General features: G+C 47.5%; 1 protein-coding gene across 3 annotated transcripts in view; it reads left to right on the top strand.

The window, feature by feature from the left end:
• Positions 1-23,459, top strand: part of PGS1 (phosphatidylglycerophosphate synthase 1) — an 81,188-nt gene that overhangs the window by 51,114 nt on the left and 6,615 nt on the right. For all 3 annotated transcript variants that reach the window (XM_077458666.1, XM_077458664.1, XM_077458665.1), the window contains exons 8-9: positions 2,611-2,759; positions 18,714-18,840. In XM_077458666.1, coding sequence (XP_077314792.1) covers positions 2,611-2,759; positions 18,714-18,833 — 269 coding nt within the window. In that variant the 3' untranslated portion in view covers positions 18,834-18,840. The remainder of the gene's footprint in view (positions 1-2,610; positions 2,760-18,713; positions 18,841-23,459) is intronic.

The following is a 23,459-nucleotide window of genomic DNA, read 5'->3' on the forward strand; positions in this document are numbered from 1 at the left end:
GGCCCATCCCTCCACCTTCAATCTATCCTGGAGCCCATCCCTCCACCTTCAATCTATCCTGGGGCCCTTCCCTCCACCTTCAGTCTACCCTGGGGCCAATCCCTCCACCTTCAGTCTACCCTGGGGCCCATCCCTCCACCTTCCCACTGAATCTCTGCATTAGAAAGTGTAGAGAAATCACCCCAACAGTACATAGACCGCAAGCATTGTAACCTTTCCCTACTCTGTCCAAAACGACATACATTTTAAAGCAAATTCAAACCCAAAAACAAAAAAGTCATATATTGCAGCTTACCAGTGCTTAGATGTGGTGGCTGCATCCTTTTTTTTTTTTTTTTTTTTCAGGCTGAGAACATTCTCAACAATTACAGACAATACATGTTGATCCTGCAAGAAACGCCCTGTCCTTGTCACTTCCCATGAGCTTAAATTAACGTAATTCGAACGTTATCAGTCTTGTGTAAACTACTGGAATGGATCCCCTCTATGGGTCTTTGCAGCAGCTGAAAGCTGGCTTCTCCTTCTCTCCCTCCTACTGAATTTCAGCTGCTGCAGAGAGAGCCATACAGAAGAATGGTTCCAGTAATTGCCCCCTTGCCACACTGATTACCCTTCCTGTGCACTATACACTTCCCCCTGCTGCCCAGGGCCTCCTGTGTGCCCCCCCCCCCTCACCCCCAGTGCTGGCAGCTTCCCTTCCCACTGGCAACTGTGAGCACAAAATCCTTCAAGATGGAGAGCAGGGGAAGAGTCCGGTAAATACATCATGTTTACCAGCCCCTTCCTTCCCTGAATGAACACAATGAGTGATCGGTATTGATCACTAACTGTGTTCATAACTGAAGCATTGGCTGACAGCAGCCCTGACGGCAGACATGTTTGAAGTTCAGCCTTTGTGACATCCAATGCACCCTCCATAGACAAAGTGGAAGAGTGAGCGTTGCCATCCAGTGACAGGACGTGTGCTACTGGCAGGATCACCAGGTTGACTATAAAGCTACTTTCACATTGGGGCGGGGGTGCGTTAGTGGTAAAGCGCCGCTAGTTTTAACTGCGATTTAACGTAAGTTTTAGCGGTGCTTTTCAGCCGCTAGCGGTGCAGCCAAACAAAGGGTTTAAAGCGGAGGTCCACCCTAAAGTGGACCTTCCGCTCATTGGAACCCTCCCCCCCTCCGGCGCCACAATTGGCACCTTTCAGGGGGGAGGGGGGTGCAGGTACCTGTACAGTACAGGTATCTGCACCCACTTCCGGCATAGATATCTGCGGAAAGGGGCGTAGATTACGCCCCTTTCTGAAAGTCCCCCGCTGCCTACTGGGAAACACACGGATCCCAGAGGCAGCGGGGACCATCCTTATTGCGCAGCGCGACTCGCGCATGCGCAGTAGGGAACCGGGAAATGAAGCCGAAAAGGCTCCACTTCCTGATCCCCATACCCAAGATGGCGGCGGCAGCACCCGAGAGACGATCGAGAGATCGGCTTCGGGTGCCGACATCGCGGGCGTGCTGGGCGGGTAAGTGTCCTTATTTTAAAAGTTAGCAGCTGCAGTATTTGTAGCTGCTGGCTTTTAAAAAAAAAAAAAACGGCGGACTCCCGCTTTAAAGTGCCCCTGTCGAATCGCTTTGCGGGCGCTTCGGCAGTGCTGCCCGTTCATTTCATTGGGCACGGCGTTGAGATGCTGCTTGCAGGACTTTTTTATTTTTTTTCCTCATGCCGCTCCATTGTGAAAGCACTCGGGGAGGCATGAGAGGCGTTTTTCAGGCGCTTTAAAGCACCTCAGTGTGAAAGGGGTCTAAAGAGGGGGAAAAAAAAGCCTGAAAAAGAAAACGAACGCAGCCACCACATCTGGTAAGCTGCCATATGTTATTCTTTTTTTTATTTTTTTTTTGGGTGTGGATATGCTGTAATGTATATGCACTGTAAGCTCCACCAATGAACTTTTAATCTCTTGCGGTCTTGTTTTTTCAGCGTTTTCAGAAGGTGCGGTGACAAGTTTCTCTCTGCACAGGTTTCCTTTTCCCGCTTATAGCAGCGGAGATCCAGCTCTCGGTTTCCTAGCTCAGGTTGCAGTATAAATGCCAATTCCTGGCCGCATTTAGGCCGCAGCCTCCTATTTTTTTTTCTTTTTTTTTTTTTTCTTTCCTTTTTTAGCTTGAACTTTTAAAGGAAGTCCAATAATAAGGAGAATGTAAAATGTGGCCCGGATAACAACACAAGGCCGCGGTTCAGATGACTAAGTTCATCATCAAGTCCGGGCCGGCAGGAAGAGTGTGTGTGTGTGTGTGAAAGGTCTTTTGTTCCTCTTCTGCTTTCTCTGTTACAAAGAACTGAAGCTCAGGTGTCTCGATTTTCTTTTTGTGAAACTGGCTGAACCTGACAGTCGAGTGACTGTAAATCCTGCTGTACACCCTGCCGGGAAACCACAGCAAAGTGCAGGCCTGTGTGTGTTGTGTACAGGCAGCTGACGTGCGTCGTACATTTTCTTTTTTCATTTCAGTTCTGCTGGTGCGATGTGATCTCTCTCAGAATGAGATTTATTACGTGCGAGGAAAGGACCGGTTTCCCTTTTGCTTATTTTTGTGGCTTCTTTTTCTTTGTCACCCTCCACAGGTCTGTGGCTGTATCCAGCAGGTAAAAGCATGCCGTGCCTCACTCTCATTGGCTCTCCAAATTTCGGGTACAGGTCGGTCCACCGGGACTTGGAGACGCAGATCGCGCTGGTGACCGAGAACCAAGACCTGCAGCGGCAGCTCCATCAGGTGACTCCTCGGCGAGGGGACGGAGGGAGTGAGAATGCTGATAATAGAGTTTTCTGGAAAAGGTTGCATTAAAGCGGGAGTCCGCGTTTTTTTTTTTTTTTTTTTTTTTAAAGCCAGCAGCTACAAATACTGCAGCTGCTGACTTTTAAAATAGTGACACTTGCCTGTCCAGCGCGCCCGCGATGTCGGCACCCGAAGCCGATCTCTCGATCGTCTCTCGGGGGCTGCCGCCGCCATCTTGGGTATGGGAATCAGGAAGTGGAGCCTTTCGGCTTCATTTCCTGGTTCCCTACTGCGCATGCGCGAGTCACGCTGCGCAATAAGGATGGACCCGCTGCCTCTGGGATCTGTGTGTTTCCCAGCAGGCAGCGGGGGACTTTCGGAAAGGGGTGTAATGAACGCCCCTTTCCGCAGAGAGCTATCCCGGAAGTGGGTGCAGATACCTGTACTGTACAGGTACCTGCACCCCCCTCCCCCCTGAAAGGTGCCAATTGTGGCGCCAGAGGGGGGGAGGGTTCCGATGAGCGGAAGGTCCACTTTAGGGTGGACCTCCGCTTTAAAGTGACACTAAAGTTACATTTTAATTTTTTTAAATAACAAACATATCATATTTACCTCCACTGTGCAGCTCGTTTTGCACAGCGTGGCCCCACTTCTTCAGATAACCCCCTGAGAGAAGAACTCTCCCGGGGGGGTTACTTTGCAGGCACACCTCAGAGTCCAGCATTCCGCATCCATAGACACCAAATGCAGGACTCGGCCACCCCCCCCCATCATCGGATTTGATTGATAGTAACAGGAGACAATGGCTGCGCTGCTGTCAATCTATCCAATCAACAGCCGAGAACCCCGGGCAGAGAGACGGCACGTCCCAGTTGGACAAATTTGAGGGTTCAGTTAAGTAAAACGGGGGGCTGGGGGGGGGGGGTCACTGCCAGGTATTTTTTCACCTTAATGCATAGGATGCATTAAGATGAAAAAACACTTACCTTTAGAACCCCTTTAACCACTTGCCACCCAGGCCAATTCTGACACTTCTCTCCATGTAAAAAAATCATCATTGTTTTGCTAGAAAATTATTTAGAAACCCAAAGTATTATATATACTAGGGTTGCACTGATACTAGTATCAATGCTGATACCACCCATTTGCACGAGTATCGGTACTTGTGCAAATGCTCCGATGCTTGATCCAATACCTGTTGTATCGGACCAGGCATCCTCAGTGTAGGGGGGGGCAGACAGGCTCACATGTGATCGGTGGGGGGGGACACGGAGAGAGGGAGGAGGAGGACACCTGAAGCCAGAGGAGGACACAGGGGGACAGTCAGGGGTAATCGGTGTGGCGGTGGGGAGAGTTACCAGCACCAATTCCCCCCCCCCCCCCCGTATAGCCTTTCAATAAAGCAGCTGACAACCGCTTCTCCCTCTCTCTCCCACGACTGTCGGCTGCTTAATTGCAAGGCTATACGGGGGGATCGGTGCTGGTAACTCTCCACACCGATTACCCCTGACTGTCTCCCTGTGTCCTCTGGCTTCAGGTGTCCTCCTCCTCCCTCTCTCAGTGTCCTCCTCTGGGTCCCCCTCTGTGCTCCGTGGGTCTCCCCCCCCCCCCCAAGATCTGTCAGGATGGAGAGCGGAGGAAGGAGCCGGTAAATCTGTCATTTACCGGCTCCTTCCTTTTCTGAATGCACAGTGAGTGATCAGTGACTGTCCATGCACAACTGAGCATCATGCACTGTGTTTACTCTGCTTCAGTTTATGTATGGGGAGGACCCTCTGTCTCCTGTCCATTCATCTTGAGTGCAGTTGAGGCTGTAGAGAAAGGGACTGGGGAATCTGTATCCACAATCCCTTTCCCTCTCTAAGGGAGATGTCAGGGGTCTGTTTAGACCCCTGATATCTCATAAAAAAAATTTAATTGGAAAAATGATCAAATAAAAAGAAAAACACTGACACCGTCCACTCCAAAAAAAAGCATGGAAAGTAGGTTATATGGTTTTCAATGGCATCGATCACACCAGTGCTTGAAGTTCCAGTGCGTTCCAGACAAAAGAAAGTAGAACACGCTGCATTTCGCCTGCACTTGACTGTACTGGAACGCATCCGAAAAGCATCTGGAACGCATCCGGACTGCTTTTCTATGATGTGAACTGGCCCTTAGGCTCAGTTCACACTGGTGTGATGCGGGAAACCCTGCGACTCCAGTTCGGGTTCCCACATCACACCTGACTCACAGGCAGTCCCCACTGCCCTCTGTGAACCCGCTGTGGGTGTCAGTACAAAGTTAATGACACCCCCAGAAAGGTCCACAGTGCGAACTCTGAGTTTGGACAGGAATCTGATCACATGGGTGTGAACACTTCATCTGCCTCCGGGCCAATTAGAAAGCGCAGTGCGCTTGCGCAGTAGGGAACCAGCTCTGAAGCCTAAAGGCTTCGCAGCCGCATTTTCTCTTACCAGGAATTGTGGTGGCAGCACCCGGGAGTCTATCCAAAAATCGTCTGGGGTGCCGACATCGCAGGCTTCCTTGACAGGTAAGTGTCCATATATTCAAAGTCAGCAGCTACAGAACATGTAGCAGTTGACTTTTTTTTTTTTCCAGGCGGAACTCCTCCTTAACAGAAGTCAAAGCAAGTCGCAATTAAATCGTAAAAAAAAAAAAAAAAGGATTGATGCCTTTGCATGAGTACAAGTGCAAATGCTTAGTATCCACACCTTACATATTTTTTAAAATAATAAACACGTTCTACTTACCTGCTCTGTATAATGGTTTTGCTCAGAGCAGCCCCGATCCTCTCCTGGGGTCCCCTGCCGGCGCTCCTGGCTCCTCCTCTTCAGCCAGTGCCCCCATAGGATGCCAGTTCAACATAGACCCCCGCTCTCTCCTCAGAGGATTTGATTGACAACAGCTGGAGCCAATGGCTGCTTTCAATCTGCCTTGTGAGGAAGGATAGAGCCGCTGCTCAGTCTATTAGTGCCCATCAGTGCAGTCTATCAGTGCTGCTTATCAGTGCCCTTTGTTGAAGAAGAAAAATTACGTATTTGAAAAATGTTATAACAGAAACAAAGAATTTTGTATTTATTTTTTAAATGTCAGTCTTTTTTTGCTTAGAAAAAAAATCCCCCCCCCCCACTTGCTAATTGTATAACTTACATATACGGTGGCAAAGTGTCACTGCTGCGCCAGATTGTGTACCTAGTATGTGATCCGACACTTCCAGGTCTGGAGTGAGCACATGCATCTCTGTGATTATATACAGCAGGAGCTGATCGACGGGCACCATGGTCTCGATGTCCGCCCCCACACCACCGATCCTTCGGTACAGAGGGAGAACAGTGGCCCACCTATGTAAACAAAGCAGATCGGCATTCTGTCAGTAGGGAAGGCATGGATCCTGTGTTCTTGTTAAGCGGGGACACAAATCCATGCATTTCCCTAGTAAAAGCACCTCCCACGCTGTACAAAAACACTGGCTAGGCACACATTTAACCCTTTGATCACTCCTGATGTTAACCCCTTCCCAGCCAGTGTCATTAGTACAAGGACAGTGCATATATTTGTTTTAGCACTGATCACTGTATTAGGGCCGGTTCACACTGGTGCGATGTCAGAGATCGGATGTGTTTCGCACTGCACTGCAATAAAAAATTACGATCTCTGTGCGATGCGATTTCAGCCATAAAGATCGTATGGCTGAATTTGCATCAAAATAGCACAGGACCCTTTTTTTTTTTTGTCCTCAGCAGAATTGGATGGCATGGGTGTTCACACCCATGCGATCCAATTCCTGTCCGAGTTTGCAGATCACACTGCGATATGCGAACTGATCTGGGGGTGTCATTAACTTTTCACCTGACACTCCCAGCAGTTCGCATAGGGCAGTGTGAACTGCCGCCGGGAAACACGTGATGCGGGAACCGTCAGTGGATTCACAGGGTTCCGGCATCCCAGCAGTGTGACGCGGCCCTTAGTGTCACTTGTCCCCAAAAAACTGTCAGTGTCCGATTTTGCCTGCCGCAATATCGCGGTCCTGCTATAAGGCTGGATTCACACCTATGGCGTTTTTAGTGCTTTTTGCATTTTGCAGATTTGCACTACAGAACGAGTTCCATAGGAAACCATGATAAATGGACTGCAGTGCAAATCTGCAAAATGCACTAAAAATGCATAGGTGTGACTAAAAATGCATAGGTGTGAATCAAGCCTAAGAGGCTGATCGCCGCCATTACTAGTAAACATTAAAAAAAAAAAAAAAGTAATCCCATAGTTTGTAGACGCTATAAAATTTTGTGCAAAGCAATCAATATACAAATATTGTGATTGTTTTTACCAAACATATGTAGCAGAGTACATTTTGGCTTAAATTAATGAAGAGATTTTTTTTTTTCTTTTTTTTATTGGATATATTTTATAGCAGAAGGTAAAAAAATATAGTTTTTTTTTAATTTTATTTTTTACAATTGTATTTTTTTTGTTTTTGTTTATAGCGCAAATAAAAACCACAGACGTGATCAAATTCCACCAAAAGAAAGCTCTATTTGTGGGGAAAAAAAAAAGGACATCAGATCAATTTTATTTGGGTACAGCGTCGCACGACCGCGCAATTGTCAGTTAAAATGACGCAGTGTCGCATCGCAAAAAAAAAAAAAAATGGCCTGGTCACGAAGGGGGATAAATCTTCTGGGGGGGCGAATGGTTATGCTGTGTCCTCCAGCCTGGAGTCCTTCAGCCTTTATTACAAAAGTCTCCCCGCTGGGCCTTGTTTTTCTCGTGCATGTACGTGTCATCCCTATTTCCATGGGACGCCACACTCGTGGTGTTCTGGGTGCCAGCAGTCCTGCAGAGATTGTCTGTCTGCATGGGCGGGCGGGCGGGCAGCGGGGCGGGGGGGGGGGGGTTCTTAGCTGTGAGCCAAGAGTAGAGACAAGTTTGCAAACTCTCACCTTCATTGTGAAGTGTTTTGGATTTCCCATCACTTTCTATATTGCTGTTGATGGTCTCCAAGAGAAGAAGGTAAGACCTCATTCACACGGCAAAAAAAAAAAGTGCAAGGTGTGAAAAGAATCCGGCGGGTTCAAGAGGTTGTAATGAGAGTCCCAAATGAATCCGGCGGGTTCAAGAGGTTGTAATGAGAGTTCCAAATTGTTCCTAATGTGGACACGGACTGCAGTAAAAACCTGATAGAGGTTCTCAGGCTTCTAAAGCTCTCCGGGAACGTCCTTCACCTCCTTAAATGAGCATTTAGGATGTTTTAGCACCAGAGCTCGTGTAATACATGTATTGGCTGGCCGCCTCTTCAGACCCCCTTTGTTTATACGTAGGTGGACCTCCCGTTGTATGCCCTTCGCAGTATTTCTGCAGAGGTGTGGGACTACTTTCTATTTAAAGCATTTGAGGTTTTGTCATCCCAGAAGTGTTTGTAAATGAGAATCCTCCTCGGCGGCTGCCAAGTCAGGCTTCTGCTGTGGTTACGGTGGCTTGTTAAGTCAACTCGTAGCGCCCTCTGAGCTGCCTAAAATGACCCCCCCACCCCCCCATCTCCTCCTCCATCACTTCCACTCTGACAGATGGACTTATTTATATCCCTTCTGAGAAAACAGCAGACGCGCCCCGAGGGGAATAGGTGACGGTGATCTGGAGATGTCATGCCAGGAAATTCAGACTTTGGGCCATCACAAATATTGCTGCCACAGCAACAGAATTCATTGACTCCATCTGAGCACGGTCCTTCCATCCATAGAGGCTTACCAGCTGGCTGAGAGGCATCTGTGGGCCTGAATACAGCTTTAAATATACACTATGTTGTCAAAAGTATTGGAACGCCTGCCTTTACACGCAAATGAACTTTCATGGCATCCCAGTCTTAGTCCAATATTGAGTTGGCCCACCCTTTGCAGCTATAACAGCTTCAACTCTTCTGGGAAGGCCGTCCACAAGGTCTCTGCCCCCCCCCCCCGATCACACTGCTGCCTTTATACACACAATGCTCCGGCTCTCTGCCCCTCTCCCCCTGGATCACACTGCTGCCTTGTACCAACAATGCTGTGGCTCTCTGCCCCCTCCCCCTGGATAACACTGCTGCCTTATACACACAATGCTCCAGCTCTCTGCCCCTCTCCCCCTAGATCACACTGCTGCCTTTATACACACAATGCTCCGGCTCTCTGCCCCTCTCCCCCTGGATCACACTGCTGCCTTGTACCAACAATGCTGTGGCTCTCTGCCCCTCTCCCCCTGGATCACACTGCTGCCTTGTACCAACAATGCTGTGGCTCTCTGCCCCCCTCCCCCTGGATCACACTGCTGCCTTGTACACACAATGCTCCAGCTCTCTGCCCCTCACCCCTTGGATTACACTGCTGCCTTATACACACAATGCTCTGGCTCTCTGCCCCCCTCCCCCTGGATCACACTGCTGCCTTATACACACAATGCTCTGGCTCTCTGCCCCCCTCCCCCTGGATAACACTGCTGCCTTATACACACAATGCTCCAGCTCTCTGCCCCTCTCCCCCTAGATCACACTGCTGCCTTTATACACACAATGCTCCGGCTCTCTGCCCCTCTCCCCCTGGATCACACTGCTGCCTTGTACCAACAATGCTGTGGCTCTCTGCCCCCCTCCCCCTGGATCACACTGCTGCCTTGTACACACAATGCTCCAGCTCTCTGCCCCTCACCCCTTGGATTACACTGCTGCCTTATACACACAATGCTCTGGCTCTCTGCCCCCCTCCCCCTGGATCACACTGCTGCCTTATACACACAATGCTCTGGCTCTCTGCCCCCCTCCCCCTGGATCACACTGCTGCCTTATACACACAATGCTTTGGCTCTCTGCCCCCCTCCCCCTGGATCACACTGCTGCCTTGTACACACAATGCTCTGCCTCTCCTCCCCCCCAGCATTTTGCATCACACTGCTGCCTTACACAGACTCATCATTGGATCTCCCTTCCTTATCCAGTCATGTGCTCAAGCTCATTGCTCCCTCTCACAGTCTGTGATCAGTCCTGCCATTGGAAGTCCCCTCCTTCATATCCCACTTTCTGCACCACTCTAGGCACTTCCCTCTGAGTTCACAGGGGCCGAAACTACAGAGGAGGCACCGGGTATCAATGTGCGCTGACAGTACTGACTGTCGGCACGCATTGAGAACCACACTGGAAACAACATTGGGCGGTATACACCAACCACAATGCTGACATGCCGCAGAACCCCTGGGATCCACAAAGATTTTCTCGTGGACCATTAGTGGTGCACGGATCACTGGCTGGCAACCGCTGTCTTAGACGATCTAAAATAAGAGGACCAAAAAGAAGGTGTCCTTTCAAAAACAGCAACTGTGTTTCAGACATTTCGGAATCTTTGGCTTTGGTTTTGGTGTCACCCTTCTGGAAAGTTTTTTTTTCATAATTTCCTGTCTTGAAACACAACATCAAGTGAGAGGATATCTACGAAAAGTGGGTGCAGGTCACCAGGAGAGGTTGGATCTCCTGATTGGGGGACCCATAAAGCAATGAGGGACCCATAAAGCAATAAAAACTTGACCTTAATATTGCCCTTAACTTAGTGAACAGGTAAAAGAGGCTCTTTGGGAAAGAAATGATAAGCTCCCCCAGGCTGTTAAACAAAAAACATGAATGCTAATCCATAGGAACCAGTGTGGTGTAATGATAAAATTCATTTCTTTCGGTTTCCTATACATCAGCCTGGTATATGACCCAAAGGTCTATTTTAAGCCAGACGTGAAGTTTTACCACAGTTCACATTATCATGAAAGAATTGCTGTGTCAGTTATTGTAAAACGAGCCACTTGATGAGTATCCATTTCCTCCCGTGTGATGGCGAGGTTTGGACAATTGCAGACTATGGCGTAAGAACCTTTATTTGAAGAAAGCCGAACCCGGCCGCCCCTGCAAGGCCATTGCTGTCATCACGTCACTTGCTTCAGCTTTTTTTTTTTTTCCCTTAATGTCCCCTCGTGTGGTTTTACAGTAAGTCAGGAAATGTTACCATGCCGCAGTTTTTTTTTTTTTGTTTTATATTTTTACACACTATGGGATGTGTTTTGTGATGTGGTTTATGGCCCTGATGGCTTTGGTTAAGCTTCCTCATTATACACACCCTGCATTGTGCACTTACTGGCAAGGGTTTTCTATCCCAGGACATTTTGCAATCCATTAGAGAGTTGTGGTATAAAGGCTTTTATTTACCTCGCGGACAGTGATGAGCTTAGAATCAATGGGCCTAGTGGTCTGACTGGTAATGTGAGAGAGAATGAGTGAATGATGATTCCGGTTTTGGGTAGATAGTGGAGAGTTAAGCCAATTAACAGTCCCATTTAACTCTTGGCGGACTGAATTGATAAGATCGACATAAAAAGAGAACATCCAGCTATATAAATTTTAAGCTGCCAACATCCCTTATACAGTTAGATAGAAAAGGAGGTACCCCCGCCCCCCCCATAATAACGGCAACAGATTACAAAAAATGCAATGTAATTTATTCAGCACGGTGTACATATATACAAATATACATTTTCAAAGCAATAAAAAAATTGATGACAATGGTGATGAATTTCCATGTGAATCCAGAGGGCCTGACGCGTTTCAGGACACAATACGTCCATTCGTCAGGGGCATTAGTCAGGAAGGAATCAAGCTGTACAGTAAAAATCAAATACGTTAATGAGTCACAATATAATAATTTGAAAATTTGAATATATTATATTGTGACTCATTAACGTATTTTCCTTTTACTGTACAGTGTGATTCCTTCCTGACTAATTCACCTGACGAAGGGACGTATCGTGTTCTGAAAAGCGCCGGGCCGCCTGGATTCACATGGGAATTCATCACCATTGTCATAAATTTTTTTATTGGTTTGAAAATGTATATTTGTATATATGTACACCTTGCTGAATAAATTGTAGTTTTGTATTGATAAGATCAGGGCTGAGTTCACAGGACTGCACATGTGCTGTGCCCATTATGAGGGCCTTCCAACGTCCCTTTTGGATATTTTATTTATTGTACATTGTGGAGAATGTAGCAATATGGGGTTCATTTACTATAACTGGAGAGTGTAAAATCTGGTGCAGCTCCGCATAGAAACCAAATCGGCTTCCAGGTTTTTTTTGGCTTGATTGCCTACCATGCACAGGTACACCAGATTTTGCACTCTCCGGTTTTAGTAACTCAACCCTTAGGCCGGGTTCACACTGGTAGGACGCGACAGTCTTACAACCGTGGATTTGACTTTGCCCTGCGACTTGAATTCCGTCATCCGTCCGACTTCAATGAACAGGGATCCGACTTTGATGCCGACAATGCCAGGCACTTTGTGTGTGGTATGACTCTTTAGGGGAAACTCCCCCCCTCAAATCCATACCAGACTCTTATTATCCAAGCATGCAACCTGGCAGGTCAGGAAAAGGGAGGGGATGAGCGAGCACCCCCCCCTCCCCCTCACTAGACCATACCAGGCCACATGCCCTCAACATTGAGGGGGGTGGGTTGGTGCTTTGAACCCTATGCGGTTTTTTTTTGGCTTGGGGTGAACAGTCAGCAGCTTCAGCTGCCCACAGTTAAAATGGCTGCAGCCAGACTCGATGGAGGGAGATTTCTGCAGCATATTTGGCAAGTACAGAATCACAGTGTATATAAAATAATATGCAAAGTGGTCAGAGGGAAACTTCAGAATGGCAAAGATGTTTTTATTACAAATGATGTGAGCGGACTGCAGTTCCTCTTTAAGCATTTACATTATACTTCCACCTGCAGGAGGATTGGACACTGGCAAAAAATCTTTTTTTGCCCAGTGTCCAATATAACCCCTCCTACTACCAGAATGCTTCAGTTTTTTGCTAGTTTCCAATTTGAATGGATGTCGTCTTTTCAGCTCCGCTCTTACAATTCAAACCATTTTAGATTTTTTGATTCTTTGCTTCAATCAAGGCTTTTGTCCACATCACGGCTAGATGTGGGCTCTGCACAGCTATCCGGCATGGAGGGCTGTGATTGGACCATGCGGGATATGTAGGTTTAGCCTGAAAGTGACCTTTGGGCAAAGGGTTTGGCTTAAGGGCCTTTCTAGATACTATTGTGGTAACCAGTTGGCTTTGGAGCTATTTCCAGGCCTAGAGCTATAGGCATTGCCTCAGCTCTTGCCCCTCACTCTCATCTTGCTGAGCACTGAGAGCTAGCTCAATCACTTGGATCGTTGGACGACTTAAAAATTCCCACTATTCATGTATTCTTATAACAGAATGGACTGAGTGCGGACGCCATCCACTAAGCGGAGGATCATACATGCATGTTCTACGCTCTTGTTTCTGCCATTCAACGTCAAGGGCGCTCCCCCCCACTGCTGCTCCTGCTTTGCAAAGAGCCACATAGAACTACAATCTTTAGTCCATTCCTGCTGGCCGGCAGTGACCACAGTCATCTCCAGCCTTTTGATTCGCACCTCCTAATAGCGGTTAGATTTTGTAAGTATCTATGGCCTTGCCTCATACCCTAAGTTCCAGTGCCATGTGGTTGTACCATGTCTGATTCTAGATATTGGGGACAGTTCTGTCCCGATGCCCCAAATTCAAACTGTACTAACGGCTCTGGTGCTTGCCTGCAGCATGCCCACTGATGTGGCTGATGTTAGCAGCCTGGCATTATGCCCTTCTGAGTCTTATTATGAGTCTTCTCTAGCTCTGTTGAGATTGGCCATTTCCCAGGAGGTGTGTACTACAATCATACAGGACTTTTAAGGCCCAGATTCCCCTTCTGATCTGCCAGCTGCCATCAGCCACTGAAACTTTGTCTCCTCTGTTCCTACTGGACAAGCTTGTCTCAAAGGAGTCCAGTCTTCTGTTATTACTCTTAAATTGAAAGAGACTGTTATGACTCTGATGTGGTGTGCGGCGTGACCTTAAAACTAGATTATCATCATGTTGCTTCTACTCATTCTGTTTCCAGTCTGGGGTTCATTGGAGATCTTGAAACGCGTAAATAAGCACATTGATTTAGCCGTTTTCCCAAAACAGTTGCATTCAAGGCACGCCGTGAATGATAACTGTTACAGATGCTGGTGCAATCAACACAACTGCCAAGCCATCTAATAGCCAATGTCATAACTGTTCACATGTGCAGAACCATGCCAACTGCAGATAAAACAGAGGCAAACATGGCAGCTTCCTTGGCTATAAAGGTTAGTTGGGTTTAGTTCTGCTTTAAGACTTTTCGGATTCACCCGCTGTTCCAAGTTTTCCTCTTTGGGGATTGGAAATGCCCTGGTGATTTTTCCCCTCCAAGCTCTTTTTTTCCATGAATATGTTTGAAGAGGACTTTGTTAAAAAAAAATAAAGTGGTCTGCCTGCACTGTGTATCTGGCAGCGTCCAGCAATCACCATTTTGGGGCATCTGTCTTTAAAGCGGGGTTCCACCCTAAAGTGGAACCTCCGCTGATCGGAACCCTCCCCCCCCCTCCGGTGTCACAATTGGCACCTTTCAGGGGGGAGGGGGGTGAAGATACCTGTCAAAGACAGGTATTTACACCCACTTCCGGGCATAGACTCCCATGGGAGTCTACGCCATTTCCTGTCCTGCCGCGCTGTCTTCTGGGACACACACGCTGTGCGACTCGCGCATGCACAGTAGGGAACCGGGAAGTGAAGCCGATTCGCTTCACTTCCTGATTCCCTCACCTAGAATGGTGGCGGCAGCAGCCGAGCAATCGATCGGCCTCGGCTGCCGGCATCGCTGGAACCCGGGACAGGTGAGTGTCCATTTATTAAAAGTCAGCAGCTGTAGTATTTATAGCTGCTGGCTTTTAATATTTTTTTTGTAGGTGGAATCCCTCTTTAAGGACCCCATCTGCAAGCAATCGCTAAAAACGATTGCTCTTTATCCTGTCTTAACGTTGAACCTGATTTGCCTCTGCTTGGCCTTCTAAGGTGAAATGCCTGTTCGTACCTGCCTTGGATGCCATTATCAAGAATGCCACAGGTGGCAAGAGCATCCGTCTGCCAAAAAAAGTCTAAAGCGCAATCTGCAAAGACTTATTACCTGCTGGAGGTAAAGAACACTTCTTTTCATTACTTCATTCATGTAACCTCCAAGTCTAAACCCAAGACTGGCTTCCAGCCCACCCACAAGGCCTGGAGCGCTAAGGCCTCTGTGTCCTCCGAAAAAAAAAAAAAATCTATTTTTAGCATGAAGGTGCTTCTACACTTTCCAAAGTGTGGAGAACATCTACTAGTCTTTGAGGCCATTTGGACAGTTTGCTTCTCAGACGCTTAGGTGCAGAAGGTGGTTTCCAGAAGCTACAAGTTCGTTTCACCCTTGGTTCATCGACTTTAACCACTTGCCGACCAGCGCATGACGATGTACGTCGACAGAATGGCACGGGCAGGCAAATGGGCGTACATGTACGTCCCTTTAAATTTGCCCCGCGCTGGTCGGGACCCCCGTGAGTCCGGTTGCGGGACCCGCGGACTCGATCACCGCAGGCATCCCCGCGATCATCTCACGGAGCGGCCAAATGAAGAAATGCCGTTGTAAACAACATTTCTCCATTCTGCCTAGCAACTAATGACGCTGATCTCTGCTCCATGTGATTGGAGCAGAGATCAGTGTTCACTAAATGAAAGCCCAACCCCCCCCCCCCCACCCACAGTTAGTAACACACCCCTAGGAACACTTAACCCCTACACTGCCACCCACTGGTTAACCCCTTCACTGCCAGTGTCATTTACACAGGAATCACTGCATTTATATAGCAGTGATTGCTGTATAAATGACAATGGTCCCAAAAATGTGTCAAAAATGTCCGATGGGTCCCCCACAATGTCGCAGTCACAATAAAAATCGCTGATCGCCGCCATTATTAGTAAAAAAAAAAAAAAAAAATTATTAATAAAAATGCTATAAAACTATCCCTATTTTGTAAACGCTATAACTTTTGCGCAAACCAATCAATAATCGCTTATTGCGATTTTTTTTTTTAACCAAAAATATGTATAAGAATACGTATCGGCCTAAACTGAGGGAAAAAAATGTTTTTTTTTTATATTTTTTGGGGGATATTTATTATAACAAAAAGTAAAAAATAATGCTTTTTTTCAAAATTGTCGCTCTATTTTTGTTTATAGCGCAAAAAATAAAAACCGCAGGGGTGATCAAATACCACCAAAAGAAATCTCTATTTGTGGGGAAAAAAAGGACGTCAATTTTGTTTGGGAGCCACGTCGCACGACCGCGCAATTGTCAGTTAAAACGACGCAGTGCCGAATCGCAAAAAGTGGTCTGGTCTTTGACCAGCAAAATGGTCCGGGGCTGAAAGTGGTTAATATGTCACCGCACAGATTAGCAGATCTCCAGGTAGCCCTAGTGGGTCTTCTGGCTCAAGGTATATTTGCTCTAATTCTTGTGGCAGAACGGTTTCAGGGGTTTGTTCTCCAGCTTGGAAGGGCAGGTGCTTAACAGAGGTCAGGTGGCAGAGCTGAAACTCCCTGTAGTAAATGTACTTTACAGATAATTGTAGCCTGTAACAGATCGGAGTCCCCTGATAGTATCAAGAACCAGCTGCATGTAAAAAGAGATTATCGTAAGACAATGGTTATTATAACTGCTTCAAAACATTTTCTTTGATTTGGAGTGTCTATTTATTGTACCTTTATGGAGCTGTAATGTTTTTTTAATTATCATTTTTTTCAGTCTGTAAAGCCTTAGGGAATAAGTACAGGACAAATACTGAACAGGCTGCCAGAAATGTTCATGTTGTGATATTTGTATCAAGATGTATAAGATTCACATCAATCAAAAGGACACATGTTGGCAATTTCACATAATTGTTATTATGAGTAATGCCGCGTAAACACAACCGGACTTTCCGGCAGAATAGGTCAGACGGAATCATTCCTTCAGATATTCCGATCGTGTGTGGGATAATCCGATTGTTTTTCTTAAAAAAAATCAGACGGATCTAGAAATAGAACATGTTTCAAATCTGTCCGACTGACTCAATTCCTATCGGGAAAAACCGTTCATCTGTATGCTGGTCTGATGGATCGAAGGGCAGCTACTGGCTATTGGACTTCCTTTTCTAGTCCCGTCGTTCAAAACGAAAGGACTTTAGTACGTTCGTGTGTGGGGAAGTCCATCGTAACTCCGTCGAAAGTCCATTGGGAAGACCGTCGGACCTTTTCTGATGGAAAATCTGGTCGTGTGTATGCGGCATAAGGCCCCTTTCACTTGTGTCCGTTTACACCCGCCTACCTCCGATCCAATCTGCCAATTGGCCACATTGGATTGGAGGACGGTCGGGGGTAAACATAGAGCCGGTCTATTTACGTCTGACTGCCCTTAGAGCAGAGCGGGCTGGACATGTCATCTGCCCGCTCTGCTCAGCTCAACAGGAGATCAATGGACAGATCACCTGCTGAGAAAAACTGATCCGGCCCGTGTGAAAGGGGTCTTAGAGTATTGCTGCGAATTCATGATTTCAATCAGACCAGCCTGGTCTGGTAGACTTGCCTTGAGAGAAGGATATCATCAAAGCACAGGAAACAGAGCCTGCATAAATAGTGGTCAAATATCAAGCTCAGGTGTCTCCAGTGAATGGTCCTACTACGTCATACAAAGACATTGTAGACAGTTGTGCTTTTCCAACCTCGTGGTAGCAGGTGAAGACCCTTTTCTGTTCCAGCTGACTGTGCCCCTGTGTACAAAGCCACGTGGTTTGACCAATTTGTTATGGAGGAACCCGAGTGTGCTGTACCCAGCCCTGACCTCAACCCTACTGAACACCTTTAGGATGAATTGGAATGCTAGTTGGGTGCCAGGTTTTCTCGTGATTATCTGACCTCAACACTGCTGTCCTTGGAAATTCACGATTAAAGAACTCTGCCAATAATGGTAATAGGGTCATCCCACTCTGAACTGATACACTACATGGCCTAAACAATGTGGACACTCCTCCAAATGATAACGTTCGGATGTCTCCAGTGAAGGTTCCTGTTAATACTACACCATGAAAAGATATTGTAGACAATTTTGCTCTTCCAACCTTGTGGTAACAGTTTTGGGGAAAGACCCTTTTCTGTTCTAGCATGACTGTGCCTCTTTGTACAAAGCCAGCTCCATAAAGCCATGGTTTGACCAGTTTGATGTGGGAGGAACTCAAGTGTCCTCCACAGTGTCGTGACCTCAACCCTACTGAACACTTTTGGGATGGATTGGAACACTAATTATGAGCTAGGTCTTTGCATCCAGCATTAGTACCTGACCTCATAAATGGGCACAAATTCCCACAGACACCCCTCAAAATCCTGGGGAAAGCTTTCTCAGAAAGAGTGGAGGAGGTTGTAGCCACAAGGGATTCCAAGTCTATAAAGACATGGTTTGACCAGTTGGGTGTTGAGGAACTCGAGTGTCCTGACCTCAACCATACGGAATTAAAATGCTGATTGTGAGCCTGGTCTTCTTATCCAACATCAGTACCTGACCTCACAAATGGGCACATATTCCCATGGGCAGCCTCAAAAATGTTGTGCAAACGCTTCTCAGAATGGTGGCGGGAGTTATGACCACATAAAGTGTAGCTCCATATTAATGGCCATTGGGTATGGGAACTCCATATTAATGGCCATGGGTGTAAGGGGGGAGATATGGGGAACCACCATATATTGATGACCAAAACTGGAATGCAATGTCCTCAAGATCATATAGATGTGATGGTCAGCTGTGCACAAACTTTCAACCAACTACACAAAGAAAGTTATTAAAACATAAATAAAAGGGGGGGGGGGGGCTATAAAAACCTAGACCTGTTCTTTAAATTCAGACGCCTGAATGTGACATCAGCTATTGGTCAGATGACCAGTCCAGACTTGATTTCTATTCCTCCTACAGGCTGTTTTGAATGGTTCAAAAAACAATTTCCTTATGTGTTTCAGGAGCAGCAAAGCCTGTACAAGCGGTCAAGTGAAGTGACTCCTTCTACTTTCCAGCACCCGAGCCGTTATGTCAAGCTGTGGGTGAAACTGGTGACTCCCCTAATAAAGAATTTCTTCTGACGCTCTGGTAAGTGAATTATTCCATAATCTTATATTAATAAGTGTTCAACGTGGCAGGTTTTATTTATATCCAGAGTAGGTATTCCCAAGATTCCCAACTTATATAGAATATACCAAGATGTGCCGTGTTTAATTGGTCACCATTTTTAAAAGAATACATAACAGAACATAAAGGGGGTTGATTTACTAAAACCGGAGAGTGCAAAATCTGGTGCAGCTCTGCATGGAAACCAATCGGCTATTTATTATTATTATTATTATTTTTTTTGTCAAAGCTTAATTGAACGAACTGACTACCATGAACATCTGCACCAAATTTTATTGTATTGGTGTGTATTGCCCCATCAATGGCAGCGTTGTCTCATTAAGGCTTTTTATTTTAATGGATGTCATGAATAGGTACTGAGAAAGCACGAAACTCGCTGACCTTGTCGTGAGTAGGTACTGAGATAGCACAATACACGTTGACCGTGTCACGAGTAAGTGCAGAGATAGCATGAAACTCGTTGACCGCTGAAGCACAGAGATCGCACAAAATGTTTTGCACGTGTCACGAGTAAGCACAGAGATAGCATGAAACGGGTTTCCCGGAGTGCGAAGATAGCACAAACTGTGTTGCCCATGCCACGAATAAGTGCGGAGATAGCACAAACTGTGTTACCCGTGTCACGAGTAAGTGCGGAGATAGCACAAACTGTGTTGCCCATGTCATGAGTAAGTGCGGAGATAGCACAAACTGTGTTGCCCGTGTCACGAGTAAGTGCGGAGATAGCACAAACTGTGTTGCCCGTGTCACGAGTAAGTGCGGAGATGGCACAAAACCTGTCGGTTGTGTCACGAGTAAATGCAGAGAATAGCATAAAAACGTTTTGACCATGTCACTAGTAATCACGGCGCTGGCGCAAAATGCATTGACTTTTACTCTGTACCCACAGCGTCATATTGCTGTATTGGAGTGTACTAAACTGTTGTACTATATAGTATTGCTGTAAAACCAGATAGCGCAAAATCTGGTGCAGCTCTGCATAGAATCCAATCAGCTTCCAGTTTTTTTTTTCCAAAGCTTAATTGAAGGAACTGAGATACTGAGAGAGCACAAAACTCGTCGACCACGTTAAAAAACGTGGCGATAGCACGAAACATGCCGCCTGTGTCACGAGTAAGTTCAGAGATGGCAGCAAACGTTCTGCCCGTATCACGAATAAGTGCGGAGATAGCACGAAACGTGTTGCCCGTGTCACGAGTAAGCGCAGAGCTAGCGCAAAATGCGTTCACTTTTCCTCTGTACCCACAGTGCCATATTGCTGTATTGGAGTGTTTTTTATAAATGAAAATAAAGACGGATGTTATTCGGAGTGCAGCTGTCCAGATCTTTGCATCTATCATTACAGACCTAAGGTGTCTGGCTTTATCAGCTGGCAGCGTGCCGCGTGCGATCACAGGATGGTTTCACAATGCCGTTCAGAGAAGAGGAAGTCCTGACCATGCTGTCAGCCTTTTATTGGTCTCTCAGGTTGCTTTTTTTTTTTTTCTTCTAAATCTTATTCTGAGTGGCGTGAGTCATTTGACTTTTGCAATGAAAAGCTCGGATGGCTCTGTCATTCTGTTCCTGTGAAATGCATTTCTCTGCACTCTTTAGAGAAGTCATCGTTTTATTCAGCAGAAACGAGCGCTGAGGTCACACTTCCTCTTTATGTGCGTGAAAATTTTAAACGGGGGGGGGGGGGGGGGGTGAGCTGGAGCCAGAAGGGGAGGATTCTGACAAACTCCCGCACAAGTTTCACATCGGTGAGTTTATGCAAATCAGCCGGTTTCACCAGTTGGCCCCTTTCGTGGGGCTCTCACAGGCTGCGATTCTGAGATTTCTGAAGTCGCCCCCTCCAAATTTACAGCTAAATATAAACATGGGTTTCTCTTCTGCGAGTTACAGGAAAACAAATGATTTTTGGTGGGCAGGTTGTGTCTTCATGGCGGGCTGGCTGCAGTACAGTGTTTAGTTCTGGAAAGGCCAACAAACCATTTAAAGCTGGATCCAAGCAACACAGCCCTGACAGACAGCACAGCCAGGACGGTGACCTGACTTTTCTCTACAACAGTTAAAGGTTTAGTTCACCTTCACCAAAACCTGCCTATGCTAGTAAAGGAGCGCCTGTACATACAAACTGCTGACGCCGCCCCCTACCCCGCTCACTGGCACCATCCACTAACCTGCTGACACCACTCTCTACCCCACTGACTGGCACCATCCACTAACCTGCTGACACCATCCTCTACCACGCTGATGCCGTCCCCTTCCCCCGCTGACGACGTCCCCTGCCCCGCTGACACCATCCACTGCTCTATTGACTGACACCACCCACTAACCTACTGACACCATCCTCTCCCCCGCTGACTCTGTCCTTTGCCCCGCTGACTCTGTCCTTTGCCCCGCTGACTCTGTCCTTTGCCCCGCCGACTCTGTCCTTTGCCCCGCCGACTCTGTCCTTTGCCCCGCCGACTCTGTCCTTTGCCCCGCCGACTCTGTCCTTTGCCCCGCCGACTCTGTCCTTTGCCTCGCCGAATCTGTCCTTTGCCCCGCTGGCGCCGTCCCCTGCCCCGCTGGCCCTGTCCCGCTGACACCACCCTCTGCCCCGATGACACCATCCCCTGCCCCGCTGACTATTCACTGCTCTACTGACTGACACCATCCACTAACCTGCTGACACCGTCCCCTGCCCCGCTGGCTCTATTCACTGCTCTACTGACTGACGCCATCCACTAACTTACTGACACTGCCCCGCTGACGCCGTCCCCTGCCCTGCTAACGCAGTCCCCTGCCCTGCTAACACCGTCCCCTGCCCCTCTGATGCCGTCCCCTGCCCCTCTGACGCCGTCCCCTGCCCCTCTGACGCCGTCCCCTGCCCCGCTGACGCCGTCCCCTGCCCCGCTGACTCCATCCCCTGCCCTTTTTACGCCGCCCCCTGCTGACGCCGTCCCCTGCCCCCTGCTGACGCCGTCCCCTGCCCCCTGCTGACACCGTCCTCTGCCCCCTGCTGACACCGTCCTCTGCCCCCTGCTGACGCCGTCTCCTGCCCCGCTGACACCATCTCTGCTCTACTGACTGACGCCATCAACTAAACTACTGACTGACGCCACGCTCTGCTCTACTGACCAGTGTTTAAGTTCCTGTATGTTCAGGGATGAAAGTCTGGAATTTAGAACCTCTGTCTGAACGCACAGGGCCCTAAATGCGGGTACCACTCAGTACAGTGTTCAGCTCTGTCACGCTGTAGCTTGCCATAGACTTTGGCAGAATGCCCGCAGTGGGGCTGGGTGCTTAGAACAACAGGACGGGCCTCACGGCTCCTAGACAGCCCCATGTGCAAGGGGCCTTAAACAGGCACATCCTCTATATCCCTCCACTTACCAGAACTTATGGTCAGGGAGTGCGCACTCATGGCTGCACTCACAGTAACCTTTCTCTGGACCACGTATCCCATAATTCATAGCGCTACTGTGTATGCGCAGCCCTTGCAAGCCTCCTCGCAGGGCATGTCTATGGATCTCTGGCTGCCTGCGCAGGCAGCGTCATTATGTCATCCGGTAGTCCTCTCCCTGGAAGCGTGCATGGAAGGGGGTCTCTGGCGGGGGAACTATAGGACCCGGCACGCCAAGGAGCGCCCCCCCCCCCTTTGGAAGTTACGGGGCAGTGACTGGGGAAGGATAGAAAACCAGAGCAAGCAGCAGGCAATGCAGACCTGAGCATCAGCATCCTATATAATAATAATAAAAAAAATAGTAGTAGTAAAAAGAATTTGAATGTTCTTTTGTAGGACTCAGCTCTTCAAACTTTTACTGGAATTTATATATAGATATGAAAATGTTTCAGGAACTTGAGAGGTGTATTTGGAGATAGGGGAGTGGGGGAGGTTGTATTTTCCAGTATATGGCTAACTTCCTGTCCAAATTTCTCATAAATGAACAATGCCAGCTCGCTGTATAAATTGGTGTCATACATACCGCACAACAATCGCTGTGCAGCACACAGCCGCCTCATTGATGACATTGTTTGCACAGGTGTGGTCACTTGCGTATCTGTCAATGGTATTTATAACTCTTACATACAGTAAGTCAATATCTGCAGATCCTTTTATTCTTGTTTTTTTTTTTTTTTTTTTTTTTGCGCTATTTAAAATGTAAAGTATATGTGAACCCTCACCTAGTGAAACAACCCATTCAGTTTAAAATAGAAATGCAAGGTTTGTATATATGTATGGGTGTGTGTATATACAATATATATACTCACCAGCCACTTTATTAGGTCCACCTTGCTAGTAGTGGGTTGGACCCCCTTTATTAGGTCCCCCTTGTTAGTAGCGGATTGGACCCCTTTATTAGGTCCCCCTTGCTAGTAGTGGGTTGGACCCCCTTTATTAGGGCCACCTTGCTAGTAGCAGGTTGGACCCCCTTTATTAGATCCCCCTTGCTAGTAGTGGGTTGGACCCCCTTTATTAGGTCCACCTTGCTAGTAGCAGGTTGGACCCCCTTTATTAGGTCCTTCTTGCTAGTTTTGGGTTGGACCCCCTTTATTAGGTCCCCCTTGTTAGTAGCGGATTGGACCCCTTTATTAGGTCCCCCTTGCTAGTA

The sequence above is a fragment of the Lithobates pipiens genome, unplaced genomic scaffold (genome assembly GCF_037356315.1).
Source record: "Lithobates pipiens isolate NorthernLeopardFrog02 unplaced genomic scaffold, aLitPip1_a1.2 Scaffold_28, whole genome shotgun sequence".
Classification (NCBI taxonomy): Eukaryota; Metazoa; Chordata; class Amphibia; order Anura; family Ranidae; genus Lithobates; species Lithobates pipiens.